Source organism: Oculina patagonica, chromosome 4, assembly GCF_052425735.1.
Source record: "Oculina patagonica isolate OP01 chromosome 4, crgOcupat, whole genome shotgun sequence".
Classification (NCBI taxonomy): domain Eukaryota; kingdom Metazoa; phylum Cnidaria; class Anthozoa; order Scleractinia; family Oculinidae; genus Oculina; species Oculina patagonica.
The window spans coordinates 27,270,698-27,290,485 of NC_135761.1; the positions used below are offsets into that span (position 1 = coordinate 27,270,698).

A 19,788-nucleotide genomic window follows, 5' to 3' on the forward strand; every position below is an offset into this window, starting at 1 on the left:
GAGGAAAACTGGTTTCCTGAGGGACCAGTTATATGCATTAAGTGATTTGTTGTATTGCACAGTGAAAACTGCAGACGTTTGTCAACATTCACAGGTAACAGTGCACTGTTATCACTGCTACCTCTGACATCGTAAATTTTACGATGTTGCCTGCTAATAGACTTTGGTCGGTAACGAGTTTTACTGTTAGATGTCATGTGACCTTGAAGTGGCCATTGAAAGTGTAAACTGTTGGGGTAAAAATTCCAGTTATATAACAATAAAGTATGTCGGGTCCCCTTGCTGGGAAATCTAACTGTACTGTACCCACCTGTGCATGGACAGTGACAAGGTTCATAATGACCTCTTTAACATAACTGCGTACATCTGCCACAAACAAGACATATTTTTTTATTAAGAAAAATAATGTGAGTTATCTTACCTGAAGAAATGAGCAATGGTATCACTAGAGGTCAAGGGTAAAGTAATGTTAAATCTGAATTAAGGCTACAATGATACATTTTGTCACGATACAATACATATCTCACTACAAGTGCCACAATAAATGATACATGATGCAATGTATCAGTGTTTTTTGCTTGGTGGTGCTCATGACTATTGTATATTGTGTTGTGAACGTCACACTACAATATAACAATTTTTGATGAGCAACAAAAGGAGTTAAATGTCAAATTTTTAGCAACAAAGAAGTTTATCTTTGACCTTCTGGATTTAAGGACGTTCGCGCTAATTGTTTATGCGCATCCTTACTGCGCATGAAATTCGTCATGCCACGCCATTCATTGAGCGCGCACGCTGAGAAAACTTTCTCAGCAGATACAGGGAGGGTAGCCATTCCGCTCTCTTTGCTTGGAGTTTGCTCTCTTAAATGGTCGGTGACCCCTACTTTTTTCTTAACGGATTACTTTTGTTAATTAATATCTATGTTTTGCGAGAAAATAAAAAAAAATCTACCGAGTGGAAGTTTGTATTTATTGTCCGACTGACGTTTGAATTACGCTTTTTGAGCTTTTCATTTTGCCGTACAACAGTTTTTAATGCCTTTTTTTCAGGGTTAAGTCTTACAAAAAGGATATCAACACTATGAATTATTTACGTAACAGAGGCCCTTCTACAAAATGTGACTTAGATCGTTTGCCTCCGTTCACTAATCTTCGATATTTTTAACTACAAGCCTTGTAAACACTGCTGAATTATGTGCCCCAACTTTTCAAAATCAGGGTAGTTTTCCACACGCTTTATCTCTGAAACAAAGTCAATGACCCCAACTTTTTTTAACATTTCTGAAACAAGTTACTCATTATCTGGCCACAGTAAAAGTTTTAAAAAAATCTATTGAGTAGACAATTTTGGCACGAACATCCTTAAGCTTTGTTGAGTTTCTTGTCTGGCCTGGTAACGGATGAATGAATTTTATGTGCTACCTTTGTGATGACAGCTGCAAATGGTTAGACATAATTATATTCAAGTCTTTTCAGAAAAGGACGATAAACCATAGGCCCTGTTTCCTGCACCTGCACTGTTAGGGTCAGCAGGGGATGTTAAAGAACCCACACCGTACACTAATCAGAAAGCGTGGAGCATGGAGTTACCAGGGTTGTTGTCTGGTCTTGTTTCAAAATTACATTGGGGGCATCTGCAAAAATTTCCTTACTCTTTGTAAACTGCTTATTAATAATGCAGTCTGGTCAAAAACGTCCCTGATAAAGTATTGGAAAGTGCAAAATATTGGGCTTTTATTATTATTATTATTATTATTATTATTATTATTATTATTATTATTATTATTATTATTATCATAATCATTATTATTATTATTATGTTTGTTCAATGTATGCCTCAAAGATTTTTCATTCTAATCACACAACATAGAAGCTTAAGAGCATGTAAAAGCTTTCAGAGTGTTATTATGTAGGTTAAGGCTATTGACATGTTAACTGAAATTATCTCCTGAGAGAAACTTGTAGAAAAACAAATTTTGTATATGTATATTCTCTTTTTAGCCAGATACACCTGAGATTCAAGTTTGTATGAAAAATACTCAATTCAATAAAGTTTTTTTAAAAAAATTATTATTATTATTTTAAATAAAGGTTTGACTATTTTTCAAGCCTTTGCTAAATTAATAAAACTGCTTGGCTGTATTATACAAATTTCTGACGAATAACCTCTTTTCGTTTCCTTGTTGTTTAATGTTACCTTTTGGTGGAAGGCAGGTGTGCCATTTAAAGTCACCCATGGTCAAGCCAGGCTCCACATATGCTATCAGTGGCTCTGCTTTTTGTTCAATGTATGCATCAAAGATTTTGCCTTCTAAATCACACAACTCACTGGTAAGATCCTGAAAATAATGAATAACACCTTACCAAATGAAAAATAATAACAAAGTTTTAGAAAAACTGTAAGAAATACTATTACTTAGAATAAATTGAGAATTGCTAATAGGAACAGGAACAATATTATTGTGACAATAAAGTTACCTTTTTTAGCTTGTCGCTGATTGGGTAGTCATTATTTCTAAAGCTATCCACCAGTTTTGGAAGAACGTTGTTTCTTACATATCGGCAATTGTTGAGCACAATCAGTAATCTTTCATCCTGGTAAAGACAACATATTCAGCACAGCAGAAAATAAAATGGTGTGTTGTACATTAAAGCACAAACATTTTAAATCTATAAACTAATACCATGCATTTGTGCTTTCACTAACCATATTCTATTATTGCAAAGGTCTCAGGATATACTTCTGTTAATAAATCAAAACACCAAAAATAATTATGCAAAATAATCGGTTATCAACAGGCTGAAGGCTGTTTCTTCAAGGACCAGAAGCTCTGATGAAAGGAATAACTATATTTTTTGGCTAAATTTAATGCAGTTGCAGATGCTCCAGTCTTAAAGTTGCGGCCTTGTGTAAATAAGCATATGAGAGAAGCAAGTCTACAAAAACCTAAACTCATATGAGGTGTAGAGCATTATGGAAACTTCTATGCCAAAATTGACATCCACAACATGTGCCACAGTCGCTCTTTATGAGGTAAGACATGCTCTCAAAACCCCTTACAAAGTAACACTGTATGGAACAAATTAATGGTGTAAAAGAAACTCACAATAACAGGTGTGTTGTCCTCCATTGACAAAGATGATCTTTCCAAGTTATCCTGAGAACCACTGTCACTACTACCCTGTGGACCAGACCTGCTCAATAGAGAGAGGGAAACAGACCCACTGTTAAATCATACAAATGTGCGAGGCAGCGAGGCACGTAAGGCAAGGCAGCGAGGTATGCAAGGCAGAAATCCCTACTCCAAATAAACAAGGCTAATTGCAAGCTAACTAAGCTAGCAGTAGGTTAACTGGAGAGCCATTTAGGCTAACCGGAATGGATTGCGCGTCTCGCTGCCTTGCACTTTGGGACAACCCCCCCCCTCCCCCCACTGTCACTTCTACCCTGTAGACTAGACCTGTTTGATGCATGAGAGAACTAAAAACTTAACTGTTAGTCATCAGTGTCATGGATAGCAGTATGCCAGGCTACAAATGAGAAGTAATGACTGATCATCTCAGGAAAGGAAAAATACTTCACTTAAGAAATTAATTTTACTTATCACAAGGAGATAAAGAATGTTATTAAATGAGTTGTTTTGTTATACCTATAAAGAAATAATGCACTAATCATTCTGCACAATAATTATTACCATGTGTTCATGATCAAAAGATTGTGAAACTCGGGACATGTGCTGAGATTTGTATCCTGACTGTGACACAGACAATAAACATGCTTCACCATGCATTGAGCAGACACTTACAAAGAGACTTTGTCGGACTCCTGGTCAGGTTGGAAGGCCAAATGTTGAAGACACTCAATGAATGCCTGAAATAATTGACAGAAAACATAAAACTGCCATTTTTCCAAAACAATAAACTTGACCACAGCCAAGTCATTTGTAGACAGCAGGAGCAGGTATTGTTGGATTGCATGTGATGTCATCATAGCCATGTTGGTGGTTGATTTGTATCCACATCTTTGTCATACCAGTCTCCAGGACCTGCTCCTAGTCATTGCAACTTAGGATAGATTTCTAAAGTACTTTACTAATTTTATATTTGCCTGCTAATTCTGGTGGTCTGTATTGTCAAAAGGTCTGCTAATATCTTAAGTAGATTAACAGGTAGAAACCGGAGTATTATCATGGCATTCATAACAAAAGGTTTATCGAAGCCTAAACGGGGAGCCCCTTGATTCTTTACTTTGCTATTCTAAATAACTTTGAATAAAATGACCAATAGACAGAAAAAGTTAAGACTTGAGCCCGGGATCCAACAGAAAGCCATTAATTGGGCAGCAGTCAACTTCAAAAAATGTATGACCACAAACTCTACACCTGAGCCCACAATATGGTCATGTGATACTGGTCAGCAGAAACTCTGTTTTGACAGCTGCCAACTGACCATAACACGGAGGTCCTATATCAAGGTTATTATAAGCTTTCGTTTTTCCAGTATGCCTATCGCCATGTTGCATGATGTACGTATGACCTACGCACCCAGCCCAGTGAATAACAAACCTGGAACATGTCCTTGAAAAGATCAACAGCACTTGTCTTTAGCTGTAGATTCTACAAGGAAGAAAGATAGTCGATAATAATAATAATAATAATAATAATAATAATAATAATAATAATAATAATAATAATAATAATAACAATAATAGTGTTAATAATAATATAATAATACATTAGCTATTAGTTTTTATTAAACACACAGCACCAAGTTGACTATTACTTGTACAGTAGGTAGAGTCTGTGTCAAGCCAAGTGGCTCATCAGGCCGGAGCTTATCCAAGTTTCCGTAGGATGAAGCCACAAGGGGTATTTCTACTCCCCCTGAATGGGATGCTAGTCCATCCCAAGGTTACCCCCAGTATTATTTCTGTGGTACCTATTTTAACACCTGGGTGGAGAGAGGTACTGTAAGAGTAAAGAGCTTGCCCAAGAACACAACACAGCGACCCAGGCCAGGGCTGGAACTTGGACCGCTTGATCCAGAGTCCAGCACACTAACCATTAGGCAACTATGCTTCCCACGCCTCCTGCCTTTCGCACCTCCCACTTGTACAGCAGACCTATGTTCAATAAAGTTATTAAATACAAACAATAATGAGCTTCCCTTTCAAGGGTAATAGTGAGTCAGTGAGTCAGTCAGTCAAATCATTACATTGTACTAAAAAAAAGCAGTGTCAGTTTTGCCACAGCAAGTAAAATACAATTCTATGCGGTTTGATAGCCTGAATTACCTTCCGTTTATCTGTGTCTCCAGTCATGGCCATTTCCCTTAACATATGAAGTGTTTCCATGACGATGTTCTCAAACATCAGTGGCTGTCAGGTACATGGATCAAAAATGAGAGTAAACAAGCAGGCCTGGTTGTGCATATGTATAAAAATCATAGGTTTTACACTGCAGGAACTTACTTGTAAATGAAAAATCAGTTAAGGTTGCATTTAAGGCTATGTGTTTCTTCAACAAACCATTTAAAAAGATGTAAATACCAAATCACAGCCATAGCTAGGAGCATTTTAACAATTAAAAACAATTAAATATTCACAAGCCTGCTGGCTCGCACTTTGTCAAGACCCAAGATCTGTGGTTGAAATTTCAAGTGTGACATTAAAGAACTGAAAGCAAAGTTCACAAGTATACATGTATACTGGTAATGGATTATTGTTGCTGTTGATGAATAAGTCTCTACACCCTCCCTGTAGATCCGCCCCTTGACACGAATATACTCATCTGATATTGTAAGGAAGAAAGTGCTCTGACTGTGGGCATGTACCTGGTTTGTTCAAGGCAATACAAAATTGAAAAGTGGTTCTGGATCAAAAGTGCTGCATCAGCTTCTTCTACTGCACAGAAATAAGACCATTTTTACAGTGAAGAAGGAGTAGCAACTAACCTGTCTTGAAATAATTGTTTTGCGAGGGATTAAAACTTGTAATCAAAATCAAGGTGGGGAGGCACAAGAATGATGAATGTGAGACTTTCGGCACCTTACGACAGTTGGGAAAATTAAAGATACTGTCTGAGATTTGCTGGGTGTTGGGAGTGGTAACAGAAGTCTTATGCATCACTAGTAAGGCTCACGAAGAAGAAGGACTAATGGCAGATTCCTTAGATAGAGGAAACATAGCAAAGTTCTGAGTGGTGCAAAGTGGTTTTGCTTACTGGACCTCCAGAGAGACTACCTTCAGGTCAAAAGTGCTCCTGCAGATAGGACAAAGATGGCAACAGCCACAATGTTTGGATTGTATGAATTAAACAGAATGCTATTTGGACTGACAAATGCCCCAGCAACCTTTCAAAGATTGATGAAAAATTGCCTTGTGGCCCTAACTTTCCAACTACCTTGTCTTCATTCATGAAGTGAAAAAGTCTGCTCTAAACTCTGCAGAAATAATTGTGCAGATGGAGGAAGTCCTCACATGCCTAGGAGAACACTGTCTTGAACTTAAGACTACAAGTGCAGTCTCTTTGAAAGTAGGCTGACCTACCTTCAAGTTGGTAATGTCAGTACTGATAGGGAACCCTATCCTGCACTGGAGGACTACTGAAATGGCTGCAAAGGAGTCATTTTATTCGCTAAAATCGTTTAACAATTGCCTCTCTAAGGTTCAAAGTACTGGTCATTGAAACGCAAAGAACCGAACGTCTTGCAAAAAAAATGACCGTCTGCTTTCCCTACAATGAATTCATTCAGACCTGGGGGGGGGGGGGGGGGGGCAAATACTGCTGCTGAGTTGTCAAAACCTCCCTGACAGCTCCACCCACATTTTAAATTTGATAGTATTGTCCATTTCCATGTTCAAACTTGATTGTTTATTTCAACGACGTTTTTGAAGATTTTGGTTCAGTTTTTCGTGCAAAAGGTAGAAAGTGTCCCATTTTAAGTGGAATGAATCAGACAACACCGAAGAAACCTGCCTAGTAACCAGGAAGAAAGCAAAAAGAAGCGTTGGCATCTGACTATGTGCTTTCGATTGAAGGAGGTCATGAAGCTGTATTAAGCGTGTTTGATGCTCTGCTCTTTGCAGGATTTACACATTTGTTTCAATTGTAAAGTCTCTCTTTACTAGTAATTTTCAAGAGCGACTTTCTTGTGACTTGGTGCCTTAGGGTGAGCAAACACTTCACAAAAGAGACTTCTCTTCTTGAAGTTGAAGTGACAGATTGACGTTGATTACCTTAGCCAACATGGGCAACGTTCTCACCTTTCTTTTGGGATCTAAATACATGTTTTCTGCTGTTATCCATTCAGTTTAGAAATTTCCAAAGACACACAATCTGCAATGGTTTGATAGAGAGGCTTCTTTTGGCTTTCCCCTTCATGGGACAGGTTTCTTCGGTGTTTAAACAGAACTTTTACTACATTTTTCATGAAACATTTAACCAAACCAAAAGAACTTTGTCAAGTTCAACTCTCATAAGGAAACATGGAAATGAACTGCTACTTTTTGCGGGAGGGGGGGGGGGGGGTTATAGAATCAAAGGTATCACATTTCAAATATGGGTATAGCCTCTCTAGAGGCTCGCAAAATACGTTTTTGGAACTTTGTGCCTTCCAAAAAGCAATTAAAGAGAAAAAAAAAAACGATTTTGCAGAATATCAAAAATCAGAATGGTAGACCCATTGTCAAAACATAACAAGAACAAAAAATCTCGATGATTTGGTAAGTGCAGAATGCAATATGGAACAATTGAAAGTATGATGTTTTATATATGTTCGTGTTTATTTGCTTTATTTTACTTTCGGAAAAACTGTTCACAGGCTACTTGTATTCTTTCCCAGGTGTTCCTTACGCTAATTTTTGCAAACGTAACACAACACTTTTGTTCGTTTGTAACAAAATACTTTTGTCTTCTTTGAAAATGCGATAACATGAAACTTTTGTTTTTTGTTTGTTTTATGGCGGCATCAATGACATTTGTTTAATTTAATTAAGTTACGGTTTAGACTGCACGAAAGACGATTCTCAAAAACTAAAGAAACAAATCTAATCAAAAAACATATTTTTCGACAGGTTTTTTAAAACGCAGTACAGCTAGGATATTTGTTTCCTGGTTATCAGGTGTTCACGCCGAAAATCCCGGTGCAAGTTTTTGCATACCTAATTACGAAAGCGCTGTGAAAGTCTCAAAATCTAATTTAATTAATTTGCGGTTTTTACTTGGCGCCAAGAAGTCTGCAGGAAGCCTACCGCAAACACGCAATACAAGCGATGTTTGTTCATGATAGTTCCAGAAAACAACGTAGACTAATCTGCGCATGCGTTTGGTGTAAATTACGTTGAGTAGTACCACAAGGAGAGCAAAGGGTTTTCTGAAACAAATATATACGTTTGAGATCTTCATATGAAAGTAACGTAGATGTGCTCCAGGTTTTACCTAGGGGTACGGTCAGGTGCTCCCCACCCCCACCCCCTCCACAAGGAATAATTAATTAATTGATATTAATTAATTAATTGGTGATTAAAAGTTTACACTGAAGCGCTTTAGGGGTTTAGCGGACGACAGCCCCACCAAACCATCACAATAGTGCATTCTGCACTAATAAAAATGGCAGCAGGACTCAGACTTACACTGAAATAAATGTCCAGGCTATCACTCAGAATTTCTAGTGCTGAAATGGGCTGTTGATGAAGGTTAGGGGACTATCAGATCTGCATAATTTTGTTAAAAATTTCATGTGATAATAGAGAGCAATCCTTTAACGTCCTTGGTCACTTTTAACAAAGTGCGTTCAAGACAACTGACCATTCTTTGCTGACTTTTCTTGTTTTTGGCATTAACATTTACATTTCACAACATTGTGTAAAGCCAATGGAGCTGTCGACAGTCTGTCCCTTAAGGACTGAGTTGTTCCTGAAGCCTTGAATTTAAACTTGATCCCACATTTGACCAGCGGAATTTTGGCACCAAACAGTCAAGTGTACCCATGAAAAGACCACCACAGACCTCAACTATACAGAACATTCCACAACCGTTTTCCCCCTCCCTCTTGATGTTTCAGAGAGAAATGCATGCTTTCCAGTTGATGTTGCTCTGGGTTTAAACCACATGTAGCTTAAGCATAATCATATAAAACGACTTTATTTAAAGTGGATCATGCGCATAGCTAGGGTGCACCAGCTAACTCACAGCTTACACTGGAAATGTCTCTTTGCCTTTGAGCAAGTTTGTGATGAGGCAGTTCTGCAAACGCTGTGGGCCCAACAGGTGACCATTAACCTTAGACATGATCCTAAACATTTCTATAAGAGTTTGCATCCTTTACATGCTTTTAGGATTGTAATCAAGGTCCAATTTTCTATTAAGAATCCTACACAGGGCCTATCGGATCCAAGGTTGAATTTTAACCAGGTTAGAACAGGAATAAGCTGCATGGTTCAGTTGCTGGTTGTCGTGTGTAGGATTTTTTATGGCAAGCTTGTGAGATGTTTTACAAGCATCTGTCACCAAATAAATGACCTGGAGCATTATTGTGGTTTTTAGGGAATCCACCACTACATTACGTTGTCTTTGCTAGTTTTTTTGGCATTTAGAAGCCCATTTAAACTTATTAAGCGTTTTGTATGGTGGCTATAAAGCCAGCCGTGTGTTAATTAATGCCTTACCAAGCTTGTAATCCGACCCACATTGTCCTGCAACTCTAAACTCCAGAGCTCATTGCAATGTAAGGACTTGATATCTAAATAGATTTGTAACAAATAATTTAGTAAACCTTCTACACATAATAGCTTTGTATGAAGTGATGTTCCAACACAATTATGTTCTGTACTACAGGATTTTTTGCATACCATCAAATTACACTTTTGAAAACATATTTAAAATCACAAAAATTTGATGATTCAGCAAAAGAGATGCAGTGAAAATTAGGACGTGCAAAAAATTCCACAAAAAACGTTTTAACACATAACACGGACTGAGTTTATTTTCTTCAGATGCATCATTATTCTGAAGAACAAATTCTTGCACTTTATTCTTGTTTTAGTTAAATGATCATACCATCAATTTACTAACCCCTATGATGGTCGGTCCATCTCTGAGCACTTTTTACAATTGCCATATGTCAATCAAAATGAAATATAAACATAGTTGTTTGTCTTCTTTTAAAGTCAATTTTGATCTTCTAACTATAAATTAATTCAACTGCAACAGTCTGAAATATCATCTGGAACAATATAGAGACTGGACAATTTACCTTCAATAGTTTCTTTGAATACCTCTTTAGCACAGAGCAGTCTGAGGTCCCCAGCCAGCTTTTTAATGCGGTCCAAGGCTTGGGGTGGTAGAGATAGTTTATGTAGGGACTCCAAACAAGACCTGTAAGGGAGTAATTATAACGTGTGGCAGGGTGTTGACTTGTAAAAAATAACAGCAATTTTAAGATCTTAATTATCTGTATTAGTCTTTGATTCTTTTAAAGGTAATGGGGCTCAGGTTGTGCACATCCAGTGCATGTGGTATACAGACATGTGGATGAACAGAAACACAGACAAACAATCACATGACAAGCAAAAATTTGTAAGCTTTTCTTAGGTATGAAAGCTCCAAAAAAATTAAAACATCAAGAGTAATCCTACACAATAAAGTTGGCAAACATCTGACTAAAAACGTTTTTCTCCAAAAGAACTTCCCAAAGTAAAATTCACTGATTTTTACACATGCATTTTCCAGGAATGTGGCCAGGTTTTGGTTAAGTTGTGGTAAGACCCATAATAATCAGCCACTCATATGAGGCCCAGTTCTGTTGCACTTTCAGTGGTGTGATCTGTCTTCCCTGTACCCCTAACTCCTCCATTAGCTGTGGCTGGCAGCATGTATGCTCTGACAGAGCTGATCAATATATTTAGCCAAGTGAAGTCGTAGTTTTGTGTTGACTGACGACAAGTGAGTGAGCCTGCAAGTGACTTTAAATCATAAACAGACGTTCACGTATGTATTGTATACAAACCTAACATATCTAACGCAAGATGGCAGCCATGCACCCATGCCATCCATAGGACTGCACCATACTCCTTGTTTCTCATTAACAGGAACAGTAAGGACTGCTGGGGAACTTGGGAAAAAGGCTGCTTTAACTAAATCTGCATACAGTGATGTCACATCTTGTATCATTTCCTAAAGTAACATTAACTGGTTAGAATAATCAAAGGGCACTTAGAGCCAGCTCATTCTTCTGCCTTTTTCGGGGGGGGGGGGGTAGGGTTTGGGAGTGGTGGTGGGTAATGAAAATGTACTGGTACAGTAAGTCAAGTACAGTCCCTTGTAAAGTCAAAATCCGATACGCATGTGAAAAGAAATGAAATCACAATTTCACATCTTCTTAAAATGGTGCAACGTGAATCAAGTTGCCCAGCTGTTTAGACCTAAGGGACCCTAAACGTATTTTCACGTATTTTAACACGCGCTGACACAAGCGATCAAGTCCATTGAGGCAGCCGGAAGTAATTTTACATGGCCCCATTCCCCGCTACGTAAATGTCCACAAGCAGTTATTTAAAAAAGAAATAGTATTTCGTTTCCGGATCGCGGAACGATAAGCAAAATAAAAATATAAATGATAAGAAGAGAAGATCCTAGGTCGAGAATCAGTATTACGCGGGGAGGAATTGCGAAACAGTGGAGTTTTTGCATGCATGCACATTCCTTTACCCTTCTGTGCCAGCAAACACACGAGACATCCGAAGACATCCAGTCTTGTTTGCTCTTCTTAGCGCTATTATTGATGGAAAATGTACAAAGTCAACAACAACATAGACAGAAAAGCTAGAATATTTACATAACAATTAAACACGGAAAGGGCTTTCACAATATTTTTCACCAATAAATCGCTTTAATCGATCTTAGAAGGATCGCAGTCGTTTGGTATTTCTATTGTGTAATTAAACTGCAAAGCTTTTCGTCTTCTTGACAAATATAATTTCGTTATTTGAAGAACATGTTTTTACTGCTAAAACGTGTGGACATTGTGGTTACGAGCTTTCTTCTGGCTGGATAGTGTGTAAATAGTTCACATCTTCCACGAAGCTCAGATACACATGTGAAAACCTGTCAGCACGCATCTACCGGGCAGTGACAATCATTGTTCATGGATTGAGCAGCGAATGAAATTTGAGAGAAAGATGCGCACGAACACGTCGTGTTAAACGGATGACGTGAGTCACGGGAAATGAGATGACGTGACAGGAGACAAAAACGTGCTGCTCGGATATCGTGTTTTTATCAGTGAGCTTTATAAACGTTAATTAGAACACGTTATATGGCAAGCGTCACTCCATATTGAGATTTCTTCATGGAACTTATTTTTGACTTTTACTAACGGGAGAGGGGTAGTGTATTAAATTTACTTCCGGTTGCCTGGCGGGACTTCATTGCGTGTAACAGCGCACGTTAAAATGAACCTTGATTACGTGTCAGCACATGATAAAATGAACCCCCAGGTTGTCAACATTTCGACTTTTTGATACACGTTTCCCTTTTTAAAAGTTCCGAAATTGTGTTTTGATGTGAATTTATTTATTAAACTATAAAAGGATTTCGTTTCTTTTCACATTAGGGGGGAGGGGTAGCATGTAAAATTACTTCCGTTCTACAACTTCCGTCCACACATTTTTTGTCCACACATTTTTTGCCCACGCGCTGGACGACAACCGCTTCCGTCCACATCTGATCCACTATAATACTCATTCTTTTAGAAAGAGCTAAAAAATAGATATTTGATACTAATTTTGCCACGTGCGCAGATCGTGCATTTCTAAAAAGAGAGTTGACGTAATTTTATTTTTGGTTTATTGCGCACGAACAGAAATGCGTGCAGGGTCGCGTGCGGGTGAACATCAGCTGCGTCACGTCACCAGCTAAAACCAACTCTGCTTCAAACGTACCAAAAAATTCCATTGAATATTTTATTTTTTAGATCGCTCTTTATACTTTCTCTTGGACGTAGACAGATTGGGGTCAGGGTCGAAGACATGTTGAGGGGTCTTAGAAAAGAAAAAAATGAAAATTTACATTTGATAAATTTTTGTAATAACGACGCGTGCGGGTCGTGCATTACTACAATTAAGAGAGTTGATGTAGCTTTATCTTTGGTTCATTGTAGACAGTTCCGAAATTGTGATTTCATCTAAATTTATTTATTACCCTATACAAGGATTTCATTTCTTTTCACATTTGCATCTGAGCTTTATTGAAGTTATTTTTGACGTTACTAAGGGGGGAAGGGTAGCATGTAAAATTACTTCCGTTCTACAACTTCCGTCCACACAATTTTGGTACACGCACACGCGTGCAAAACAACTTCCGTCAACATCTGTATGACTCTAATACCTCATTCTTGAGAATGAGCTAAAAATGGCTTTCTCTAGTTCTTCAAAAATACATCACAATGCTTTATGGTGTTTGTTATAAGGGTGTCACATTATATCCATCTTAATCACATAAGGATTTAAAATGCACTCAACAACCGACAAGCTATACCAAGGGACAAAAACTGGTGATAGTTTTATAGCTCTCTAATGGGCTGAATGTTGAATTCAATATAAACTCAGGGCTTGAGACTAACTTTTTAACTCACTGGTTTATTGGCTAGTGACATGTCAGATTTTACTAGCCAAAAGTAATTTTTCACTAGTCAGGTATATTGATTTCTATCAAGAACAGTTGACTTTTCCGAGTTTTTCACTAGCCAAATGGCTAGTAGGAATGCTAAACCTGGTAGCCAAAACCTAAATTTTAGTAGTCTTTGGCTAGTTGGCTACCGTTAGTCTCGAGCCCTGTAAACTACTACTTTACCTTTACCCTTAGCATGCTACACTACCTCAAAGAGTTTTTGTTTTTGTGCTGTAGGCTTGAGTTGTTTTGATGATCCACTAGACTATTAAAACAAAAGAAAACACTAAAATGTTTCTTGATTTCTTTATACAGCAATTACCTGTTTAGTAGTAAGTGCTGCCTTTGTAATAGGGGTCATGTAAATCAAATATTAGATTACATTCAGTTTGGTACAACTTGTTGTAACTCTCATTTTGAATCCATTGTTTTTCGTAACAAATAAGTTAAATGATAGATCCCTATATTTGGAGTATCACCACTTCCGTGATTTCCCAACAACCAGTCATAAATTTTATCACTTCTTTGGAGGGCTGCTACTTTCATGGGGTCTTAATTTACCTTCGGAACTTAAGGATACCATGGTACTTACATCTAATACAGATGAGACAATCAGAAAATTGACCTAGTAAAACGTGAAATTCGACTCTACAGGCAAGGAAGATTTGGTATTGGGCATGCAAACAGCTTAATTATATTACAATACTAACAACGAAAATGCCTCCCAGATGATGATATAAAAAAGAAAAAAATTAAAATAGTTAACTGCAGAGAGTGGTGTAGATAACTTATTGTAATGAGGATTAACTATGAATTGATCACCAGAACATTTTAACAATTTCTTGGGTGCTAATCACTATAGATAGGAAATAATGATATTATACTCAGTAGATATATGGCTGTTTGACTCAAGATCATGTAAACAGCAAACATTATGCATACATCTCCAATAAGTGCTCCATTAAAATATGCCTGGCCAAGTTTCCACAAGTCAGGTAGTCCTTCAGTCAGTAGCTCTGATAATTCCTCCACAAATAGCACTCGCTGTGGCACAGAAGTTCCACTTTTGACTGAATAAAACGATCACATTATGTCAGTTCAAACGAACACAACCTGTCTAAATACTGTCTATGAACCAGCAAACAATAAACACTGAATACTTTATGAGGATTTCACTAGGACAAGTCTGAAATTCAAATGAAAATAGGGGTGTAGACAAAATGTGGACCCCCCTTTCTGGACCCCCTTCTGGACCCCTTGAATTTTCGGTGAAAAACAAATAATTAAAAAAATTAATATAAATATTAAACAGGGCACACGTCTCACCTGTTCTTCAACCGGTGAGTTCGATTTCCTTCAGATAGTTCAATTCTAGTTGTTATGGCGTAATTTAACTTCTGAATAAATTAATTTGAATTTGATATCGGTGTTATGATCGACCGCTTTGGCCCACATCTTCTGAGGATGGTGATTTCTCAGTGACTTTGAAAATCCGCTGCGGCTTTTAAGCATGTCAGAACCGAGCGATTGTGGCAATTTTTGGCAAACATCTTGTAAAATTACCAACTTATAACTTGCTTGAGGCTGGATGGCGAGCGACGCTTGAAAGTGGGAAAATTGGCCAAAATCTGGGAGGCTGCCAGTCTCGGCGGGCCATTTAAGTTGTCTGCCTTGTCTCTTTCTCTTACTTTTGTAGGGTGTGGTGATGGCTAGCGAGGAATTAACAGACTAATAACCCCATCACATCACAAAATAATGGTCACGCAAACAACAAAACATAAGTGAACTTTATTTATTTATTTAGCTTATAGAAGAACACAATTTGGGATCAAAAGATGCAAAATCCAGTACTTTATGGAGCATTCCTCGTGATCAGTTGAATTAAGCTGAGGTCAGTCATTACAAATTACAGTGAACGTATGAGATCAAATAGCATTTCGTGACCCTTATGTAACTTGGCCTCAAACACTGAGGATTGTCTGCCTGTGGGTAAATGAGCAAACTTACACTGCATCTGTCTCTGTCCCAAGCCTGGAAAAGTCTGCCTGTGGTTGCGAGAGAGGAGGATGCGAGCGAGCCCTAGAAGTGTGGGGATTTTGGTCAGCGGCAAATCCAATATGGCGGATGTGATCAGTGAACTTGTACGCTTGACATCTCGGCATATTGGGAAATTTTCACACAAATACATTATGTGCAGGACTGCAAAGAATTGTTTTCATTTGAAAGGACATATGTCCTACTAGAGACACCATCTTGGTCGGACAAAATAAAATTTTGGTCGGACATCACCAAAAACAAAAGGTTGAATTTTATTCATTGTTACCATACAATGATTTATGATCAAATTTTGCCGGACATCATGTCCGACCACACTTGGGATTTCGTCAGACATGAGCAAATTTTAGTCGGCCATTGTCCAATGACCGACTGTTATTTGCAGCCCTGATGTGGGTAAACTGAAGCATAAATACATTACGGAATTTGATAATGTAGTTGATTGTAAAAAGGAGATATAACTTCAACCTGAAATAAGTTGTGGTATTTAGCCAGGAAATCAAACTCGCCAGTCGAAGAACAGGTGAGTCGTGTGCCCTGTTTAATATTTACATTAATTTTTTTATTATTAATTTTGACCAAAAATTCAAAGGGGTCCAGAAAGGGGGGTCCACGTTTTGTCTACACCCTGAAAATAGCAAAAACCTCTATAATATGGACTCTCTCTAATATGGACAACAGCCACTAAATCTTGGCCCCAGTTTGCAAATTCATACAAACGTTACCTCTTCATTACGGACACTCTGGTAATCATATAGTTTAAAACAAATAGATAAAAACAACGCTTTAAATTCGTATTAGACGTTTTTTGAAATTGCGATAAATGTTAATTTTAACCTGCAGCATTTTGTTTGTTTCGTATACAGCAAATGTAGCTGAGATGCAGAATATAGTACTGTCCTGATAGACAGTGTGACTCAATGCTGTATATAAATCAATTTACTGAAATCATACGGAAACTTTGCTTTGTCCCTTCGGTGTACGTATTAGAAAGGTTCAACTGTATACAATAAATATGAATTATTTAACTTCCCAAGGAACTTGAACTAGTTAAATTTCAACTTACGATTCCGTTCCAATGATGATGTCTTACTTGGAGTTGAAGTAACCCCAAGAATCCCTAAAGATTCAGTGCGGTAAGATCCTGAAATAGAATGTCTACCATTCACAATGAAATAAACAACTACAGGTGTACTGCAATATAATAATAATAAAAAGGTTCTTATTGCGCATTTAAAAATTCTCAATGCACTTACATGATTAAAAAGAATAAAACGATAAATGGAAATTAAGTTTAAGTTAAAAAGAGTTAAATATTAAACTAGCTAAAAATCTAACTAAAACATGCAGTTATTAAATCTATGACAAGGTTAAAAACTATAATTATAAAAAGAAATGATTAAACGCTATGGCTCTTGTAACTGACTACAGAATAAAATATTTAGAAATATAGCAAAATATGTCATTTTTTCTCCCCTTTAGTTGATAGATTGCATTGTGCTTTTTTAAATAACCAATGCAATACTTTAAATTTTAGTTCCAACACTTGACTGATTGATTTGATTTGAGCTTTAAACAGGAATCATAGATAGTTGAAGCTAACAACATTAATAGATTCACATTGCTTGAGTAAAAGGCTGAAACCAAGTTTGTCACATGTCTTTCACACATGTGGAGGTTTGCCATAGAACACACTAGTCAGGATTTTGCAACACTCACCAATGGAGGCGACACTTCTTGATGCTCTGATGTCTAAGTCAGTCTTTGAGGAATCAACTTGAAGCAAAGGAATAGAGTCTAATAAGGAAACCCCAAAAAAACATTTTAATTTACCGGTACATCAAAATCACAAATTTGTCTGTGGTGCAGTAAATTATTGCCATAAAGAACACAACAGCTGAAAGTGAAAGGACAGCTGACACATTCAACTAGCTGCAGATGACTGAAATGTTAATTCTCTTTACTTACTTAAATAGCAATTATATTGGTGACAAATACTCACCAAATGATAGTTACCTTTAAACTAATTATCACCTGCGTGTCTACTTGACAGTAAAATTGATGTTGCATGAAAACGTAAAGAGAAATTAAATGTCAATCACTACTGGTGATAAGCACATCAAAACACTACTTACCCTTAGATTTGTGATCCTCTTGACAGTTAGTCAGTAATTTGAGTAACCACTCCTTTTGGTGGACAAGGCATTCCCAAGCAGGGTCCCCTTGGTAGTCTAAGTCCACAAGATACCTAAAATATTCAAGATAAAACTCCAACCTGTAGATGTGCTGTGTTTCGACTTTATGTATGTGGAAATTATGCCAATGAATCTTCCAAGCAATTGAATTATCTGATATACAAGTACAGGTGAAGTGGACAACAAGATTCATTAAATAAATATGTTCAGGAGGCAGCATGGCCTTGTCGTAGTGGGCTTGTGATCCACTAGATGGTTTTGTGTTTGACTTTGGTGGTTCCAGATTGAACTCCTCCACACTCTGTAAATAGCTAACTGGTCGGCCTCCAGCCAATTGGGATTTTTAAAACGTTTCTGTTTAATTTGCATTATTTGTTTAATTATTTACAGTATCCTCATGTTTTGTGCCAGAAAATATCCATACCCCTCCCACGGAAGGTTTTTTGATTTGAATCCCCCCTCCCCTCTGGAAATTCCAGTTAAGCCCCATACTTTCCTTTAAAAGCTTTGGCTTTTGAGACCCCCCCACCCCCTCGGAATTTCCAAAGACCTTCCATGGGGTGAGTGTAATTACAGGGGCCCGCACATTAGGAAAGCAGTGCTAAATACACTGACACTTAAATAAGGTGTTTTATTTATTTTTTTTATTTGAGTACATAGCCCACTCAAAACTAAACCACCATCTGTATTTTAACAAATTATTGACTCATACCTTATGAGTTTCTTCTGTTCTTCTGGTGATGATGGCAAGTCAGCTAGTTTTAGTTTAAGATGTTGACGAAAGCTGTCTATCTTGGCTTCAACTTCTTGCAGAACTACACAGTAAAATAATAAAAAAAAAGTTTTATGTAACAATGTAATGGTTGATTTATTAATGCTGGTGCTGATATCAGTGTCACCTGAAGTGGCCAGGACTATGGAAATGATTTGATTTAGTGCCGTGCAGGCACATAGAAAAGTTAGGGCCTCTTTACATGAGAGCCGAGATGAGTTTCGTCCCGGGATGAAAAAAATTTCATTTTACATGAGCGTGTTCATCCTGGGATAAGTCGTCCCGCCCAAGTTGAATTCATCTCGCCCGTGCTTACATAACATTACATTTCATCCCGGGAAGGACTGTTTACATGGGGTTTTTCGTCACGTTTCATCCCGGGATGACATTTCATTCCGGTGTTTCATCCCGGGATGAAACTGTGCCGGGATGAACTCATCCCGGGACGAAATCATGTATCATCATGTAAACAGCAAAAAGAAAATGACCAGACACCGAGATAAATTCATCCCGGACGAAAACTCTCATGTAAAGAGGCCCTTAGATAACCAGATTTTAAAGTCCTTTTTACAAAGGGGAGAGACTGCGCTTTCATTTTTGTAATATCTCATCTCATTAGATTTATGAGGTCATACTACATACACATGGAAACAAACCACAAAATGGAGAATATCTCTGGAAATAAACAATCCATGGACCTTTGAATGGATTAAGATTGGAAACAGATTTAATCTGACAACCAATATGATGAACAACATACCGGTACATGCCGTAAAAGCTCTATTAAGTCGCTGGGGAGGTTATTACTTTTTAAGGCCTATTGAGGGGAGGGGGGGGGGGGCTTTATTGAGCAGGCAGAAGTTTGGCAAGTGAACACCTTTCTGGAATAAGACAGGATAAAATTAAAACTACATCAACATCCCTCCTCTATGGTTAGATATTCTAGTCTTCTCGGATAAGGATGATAAACCGTAGGCCCCGTCTCCTGCATCTTCAGTGTTATGGTCAGCAGGGGACATAAAAGAACCCACACACTTATCGTAAAGAGTAGGGCACGAAGTTCCCGGTGTTGTGGTCTGGTCTTTGCCCATTGTCAG

At 37.7% G+C, this 19,788-nt stretch overlaps 1 protein-coding gene across 1 annotated transcript in view; it reads right to left on the minus strand.

Moving 5' to 3' along the window:
- Positions 1-19,788, minus strand: part of LOC144650058 (exocyst complex component 2-like) — a 45,960-nt gene that overhangs the window by 5,100 nt on the left and 21,072 nt on the right. The window contains exons 10-25 of the mRNA XM_078509705.1: positions 18,632-18,734; positions 17,860-17,972; positions 17,444-17,521; positions 16,791-16,868; positions 14,612-14,739; positions 13,878-13,934; positions 11,010-11,176; positions 10,257-10,378; positions 9,670-9,743; positions 5,296-5,379; positions 4,568-4,618; positions 3,809-3,873; positions 3,110-3,197; positions 2,481-2,597; positions 2,200-2,341; positions 311-366 (exon numbers count right to left, since the gene is read on the minus strand). Coding sequence (XP_078365831.1) covers positions 311-366; positions 2,200-2,341; positions 2,481-2,597; positions 3,110-3,197; positions 3,809-3,873; positions 4,568-4,618; positions 5,296-5,379; positions 9,670-9,743; positions 10,257-10,378; positions 11,010-11,176; positions 13,878-13,934; positions 14,612-14,739; positions 16,791-16,868; positions 17,444-17,521; positions 17,860-17,972; positions 18,632-18,734 — 1,523 coding nt within the window. The remainder of the gene's footprint in view (positions 1-310; positions 367-2,199; positions 2,342-2,480; positions 2,598-3,109; positions 3,198-3,808; positions 3,874-4,567; positions 4,619-5,295; positions 5,380-9,669; positions 9,744-10,256; positions 10,379-11,009; positions 11,177-13,877; positions 13,935-14,611; positions 14,740-16,790; positions 16,869-17,443; positions 17,522-17,859; positions 17,973-18,631; positions 18,735-19,788) is intronic.